Source organism: Camellia sinensis, chromosome 15 (assembly GCF_055761805.1).
Source record: "Camellia sinensis isolate YWXY chromosome 15, ASM5576180v1, whole genome shotgun sequence".
NCBI lineage: Eukaryota > Viridiplantae > Streptophyta > Magnoliopsida > Ericales > Theaceae > Camellia > Camellia sinensis.
Genome location: NC_138975.1, coordinates 131,646,265 through 131,652,358, shown reverse-complemented (window position 1 = coordinate 131,652,358; position 6,094 = coordinate 131,646,265). Strand labels below are relative to the sequence as shown.

General features: G+C 38.9%; 1 protein-coding gene across 1 annotated transcript; it reads right to left on the bottom strand.

The window, feature by feature from the left end:
* Nucleotides 1-1,719: 1,719 nt before the first annotated feature.
* LOC145813293 (uncharacterized) lies at nucleotides 1,720-3,812 on the bottom strand. Its single transcript, XM_082908584.1, has 6 exons — nucleotides 3,521-3,812; nucleotides 3,311-3,379; nucleotides 3,140-3,200; nucleotides 2,589-3,026; nucleotides 1,982-2,540; nucleotides 1,720-1,896 (listed from the first exon to the last, which is right to left on the bottom strand). The coding sequence occupies exons 1-6, from the start codon at nucleotides 3,810-3,812 to the stop codon at nucleotides 1,720-1,722; spliced, it is 1,596 nt and encodes a 531-aa protein (XP_082764710.1).
* Between the last annotated feature and the right edge of the window lie 2,282 nt (nucleotides 3,813-6,094).

Below are 6,094 nucleotides of genomic sequence, written 5' to 3'. Positions count from 1 at the left end.
ATTTACACACACTTATTATAATTTTACACACACTCTCATTAATTTTACACACACTCTCTTTATTTACACACACATTCATTATTAAACGTGCAGCAACATGAAGAGGTTTCTTCTGCTGGTGGCAATTCAGTCAGGCTTGAATGGTTGCAAAGTCAGTTTGCTGGTGTCACAGATTCAGACCCCGAGGAGGCTATACAGTGCGCTGCTAGAGCTTATTTGTTGTTTCTGTTGGGATGTACACTCTTCAGTGACAAGAGTGGCGGCAGGGTTCCCGTTGTTTACCTTGGCTTATTGATGGATTTGGGATCCATACATACTTACGCCTGGGGTGCTGCTGCATTAGCATTTTTATACAGACAGTTGGGGTATGCTAGCCGGTCTGGGGTTAAGCAGATGAGTGGTTATATGACTCTTTTGGAGGCGTGGATTTATGAGCACTTCCGAGCATTCCGACCTCATCAGAACATGGGCTACAATGAAGACATGCCACGCGTGTACCATTGGGCATCTAGGAGAGAGGCGGGTTCCTCTATTGAGCATTTGAAATCTTTTCGAGCCGAGCTTTACAGTTTGGTAGCTACTGATGTAAGTTTACTCATCCTGCAATAATTTTAACACTTCCATTTATCTTACCCTTTATGTACTTTAATTCAAAAACACTTTACGTTTACAGGTTATTTGGGATCCATACCACAGCTGCAGAGACCGGCATCCATGTAACCCGGTTACGTTCTACCATGGATGCTTAAAGTGCTTAGACGTTGTCGAACCCTATCATCCAGATAGAGTTTTGAGGCAGTTTGGCAGGGTTCAAACCATCCCAGATGCACCGCTAGCTCCCAGTCGTGGTGCGCGAGGCAACATATCTGCACAATATACAGTCATGTACAGATACTTGGATAGGATCTGGGAGGCTTGGGATAACCACGTGTTATCTGAGCAACGGAGGAACACACCAGTTCGTCATCCTTGGCAATGTGTACCGGGTTATATGGATTGGTATAAGAATATCACACACCTATATGTCGAGCACACTGATGAACCGCGTGTCCATGACCATCAGGATTTCAGCGAACATGCAGATGTAATCTATTATCCTCTCTTATGCATACATATGTAACTTACTTTTTTTTTCTGATATGTTCCCTAAAATGTGATATTCTTTTCAATGCAGCGTATTGCACATGCACTGCAGATTTCACATCCTATTATTGACGCTGGTTATCAAGAGTGGATTCGACATCCTTATTGACTTTACCAGGCTATCGAGAGTATGACGCATGTCCTTGAAGGTCAGCACATTGACGAAGCTGGACCTAGTTCTGCTGGAGGTCGCTTTCCATCTTCGACATTGACATACAGTCGTAGGCCTAGGCGTAGGCATACAGCTGATTCATGACATGTTATTTTGTTAGTTGATGAATTTTTTTTGGTGTTTTTTCTAAGATGACATTGTTGTAATGGTAACAGTGGTTAATATTTTCTTATTACAATGGAATGGCAACAATGGTATTGTTATGACATTGTAATGACATTTTATTATTAGAATGGAATGGTAACAATGGTCGTTGATTTTGTAAATGATATTTTCTTATTACAATGGAATGGTAACAATGGTCGACAACATTCAATCCACATTGCAAAACATAACACATCAACATCAAAAACACATCCATTAATTTCTTCCATAATTCTAACATTGTCAAATGCATACATGTGTCATGCGACATCAATAACATCAAAAGTCTCTCGAGTAGCTACATTATCATGAATAATGTCCTTGAAATGTTGAATGCAACGCACATATGCATCATCCCAGTCGACAGCGCAAGGGTGACGGTATTTTCTCAAATTAGTGGCAATAGGAGGAACTGGATGGCCTGGCTGCAACAAAACCTGCACCAAATATCAATTAACTTAGTGGTCATACCTCATAACTTCTTGTACGTGCACAAACCCAATCGATAAGTTTCTGTTATACCTGGACGAAATGATTTCCGTTGACAAACCCAATGGCAATCTCACGTCTATCAAGTTGAGGTACTAGCACTGTTCTAAGAGGAAAAAAGGTGAGACATTGCTGTAAAGACAAGTGGTATAACACCAGATTGTAGCACGATGCAACAAGATGCCCCATGTCTGGCATAGTCATCCAATGTGAGTATCCAGGACTGTCTTCAAAGTATGACAATATGCTTGTCAATTCTTCAAACCTTTCATAGGACCCATAAAGTGTAATGTATTCCTCTTTGTGTGTGTGCAGCTCACCCAATAGATCACGCCTAACCTGAGCCCAATCATCTTCTGTATGACCAATTGAAGCAGCTATAGCCTTGAAACCACAATTCCCATTTGCAGCTACATCCTTCACAAACTTAATGTATGGTTTCAACCCAGCAGGGAAAGCATCAACATATGCACCAGGTTTCACTGTTCTATTAATGTATGCCTTCCCTTTCAGATTCACTTTCTCCTTTCCCTTAACAGGTCGCTTCTTCTTGGTTTGCAGAGTAGAAGCTAATGTAGTGATTTGAGTGTCCCTAGGTGAGAAGGAATCATGTCCAGATTGCACTCACTCAAATGCACACGGGTCACGACGAGTAGAAACATTGATCTTCTTGTGATCCCGAGGACGTGTTTTGGGCTTCACCTCCGGCTCAACAAGAAAAGTGCTTCCCGGATATACAATCTCTTTCAACATCTTCAAAAGCTCCAACCGCATGGTTCTATCATTTTCATTAAACTTGTTCACAAACAACTCTACTTCTGCATGACAAGTCACCTCCGTTTCCTCTTCTTTCTTGCATATGGAGATATAAAGTTGCCTCCACTGTGAGTGTATGGTAGCAAGTGGTATAGGACGATCTTGTCTAATGTAGTCAGCAATCTCATGGGCGCAAGGTAAACCATGAGTGTGGCGAAGGACGCATCCACAAGCTTCAACATCAATACCAATGGAATTGGCTCTCTTACTCTCTACAAGCAAATACTCCAATGCAGAGATAGACACATTACCCCGTAGCTCCCTGAATTAAGAAGGTTTAAATTGATGTTGCACAACAGTTAGACTTTTCTCAAATGAAGCCTTGATATCAGTGTGTTGTAACTCAAGCAGACTGTGTATTTTCTCAAATGATGCCTGAAATGAGACTTGACATGAACCCAATTGTCTTTTAAGTTTTGCATGTGCACTTTCAGCCCTGTTCAATTCAATGTAAGTCAAGTTAAAATCAAGTACATGGCACTTATTAATAACATATTGAAGAAAAGTAATCTCACCGGTTCGTTGTAACATTGCCACAATGCATACACGTGTCTGTCCATGCCGCCACAAATTTGTCCTTGTAAGGAACCAACCAAGTATCCGTGACGTATTTGACTGCATCAGGATAACTACTGAATTCCTTAAGTAATGATTTAAGACGCTCATCGTATTGAATTTCAGAAGATGAATACACTATAGAGTTCCACTCATGGTTGAACTTCTCTCATTTCTGCTGTGTCTCAAACATTTTCTTACATTTGGTCAACACATTCTTATTGATATGCCAACGACATAATAAATGTCTGGCCATCGGGAATATCTTCTGTATGGAATTCATCAAGGCTAGCTCTCTGTCAGTAACAATAACTGTTGGCACAACAAACCCATTCATGACATCACGCAATGTAGCTAACACCCACGCATAGTTATCGACCCTCTCATACTGTAAGTATGCGAAAGCTACAGAGAATGTCATTTCAGTTGATGTCACTCCCACAATTTCAAGAAGAGGAAGCCGATATCTGTTGGTTTTATATGTGCAATCCATAATTAATATACGTAGGAAAGACCGAAATAAGTCCAAACTGGTAGGATGTGCCCAAAACAAGTCTGTCACAGTCATCGTGGACTCTTCAGACCGATGGCGCTCAATGTAATTATACTTGGCCAATTCACCCAATAAGTGTTACATCTGTGATCTTCCAGCTCTCTGTACCACCCTGTTTCGATGGCGTACATTGTAAATGGTTTTAAGTGTGCTTACATTGAGGGCATCTCGCTGTTTCAAGGTTACTAGGATTTCTTTTGGCCGAACCATGCTCTTTGACATATCCATTAACAATACTTTCTCATCCTTTGATAGCCTCCCTGCATATGAATGTCCCTCGAGGTGCTCCGCAGGTGGATGATTATGCAATCCGCATACTATGGTCAATGTCCATTCATCATGTGTGGTAAACCTGTGAGCCCTCATATCAAAAGGACAACCACACTTCTTCGTACCGGTTATTCTTGATGTATTGTTGCCATCATGTTTTAACTTCTTTGTTGCTCTATATTGGCCACTCCTCTCACAAGCAAGATACATCCTGGGTCTTTTTTTCCCTCCACCATAGTCTGATGTTTTGATTACAATGACCAAACCATTTCTGTTTCCAACTTCACATACCCAGTTGAGCAATTCATCCTTACTTTTGAATACCTACAAAGTTAAATAAATATTACCAAACATTTACATTTGGTGAGCAATTCGAAACATAATCGTTATAATTTCGTAGAGTGAACCTGTTCAGTTGTGAATTGAGTGGTGTAATCTAACACAAAATCTGCGCAAACCTGACTTCCTTGAGTTGACACATATTCCTACATGTTTTGTATAACATTACAAATTTTTAATGGCATTATAAAGATTAATTTGCAATTTGAAACTGTAAATTTGGTATGAAGTTTGCAAATTTGGAATATAAAATGGAAAAAAAAAATTTTCTTCATTCGGAAGTAGTTGTCCAAATTTATTTTCAAATTTCGAAAGTTGAATGTTGTAAAAGTTAACTTTGTTCGGACAACAACTTCCGAATTTAAATACCTTGTTCGGACAACAACTCCCGAAATTTATTACTTTGTTTGGACAACAACTTCCGAAAATAAATAATAATTTCGGTAGTAGATTTCGGAACCAAATAACACAATTCGACCCTGGTTATCCGAACGATGCTGGGAAAAAAAAATTTAAACTCACATTTCCTTCGCTCTGTTTCACATGAACACTTATTTGCTAATTTTCAGAAGGCAAATCCTCCATAACAATGATGTTTTCCCTACGAATGACGAAGATTGATGAATGAGTGCATTGAGAAGCTGCAGTGCATGTGCAATACGGAAATGCCAAAGCCCTTTGGTTTCACTTCTAGCTCAATGAACTTTGAAGAAGCTATGAATGACTCTGCTTTCACTTCTACCTCAATGAAGCTACAAACACGATGCAACAGATGTGAACTCTAGAAGGAGGTGTGCATTGAGATGTTTTGAATTAACAATGGTGTCTAAAATAGTAATTTCACTTAGGGATACAATTGTAATAAAATTAAATATCATTAAGTGTGTGCAAAGAGGGTATTTGGTGTGTGTAGATAGAAGCTCCCGTCATTCTATTTACACACCACTTTTCCTCTCAAGGCAAATCATTAATTAATTTATTTTTTATTACAATTTTAACCTTAAGTGAAATGACTATAAAGGACAGGTTATGATACACCCCATTTGTGTATTTACCATAAAGGACAAGAATCAATATAATATAAATCATCAATTTCAAACTTGTTCCTTACGTATCTTCTCTGTCAAGAATTCAAACCCTAAAACCAAAATCAAAAACCCTTCAACAAATAATCAAAAATATAGTATTATTGAAGATTTTGATTGGAACAATGGAGCAATGAAAAGGTTTTTTTTTTTTTTCCGTCTTCGTTTTCGTTTATGAGTGGTAAATCGTTGTTCGGTTAACTAGAGGTGAATGATATATCATTGTTCGACAAACTACAATCGAACAAATTACATCTGTTCAACAGACTACAATCGAACAACTTATATCTGTTCAACAGACTACAATCGAACAACTTACATCTGTCCAACAGACTACAATCGAACAAGTGCAATTTGTTCGGATTACTACGGTCGAACTTTTTCATTTAATTCAACTCTGTACTGCCGAACAGTTATAATATTTTTTTTTTTCAGAACTGTGTTGAGCAACACCACCGACGACATTTTGATGAGTGTTTTCAGCAATGGTGTTCACCGGTGTGAATACAGAATGGAGGGGGAGATGAA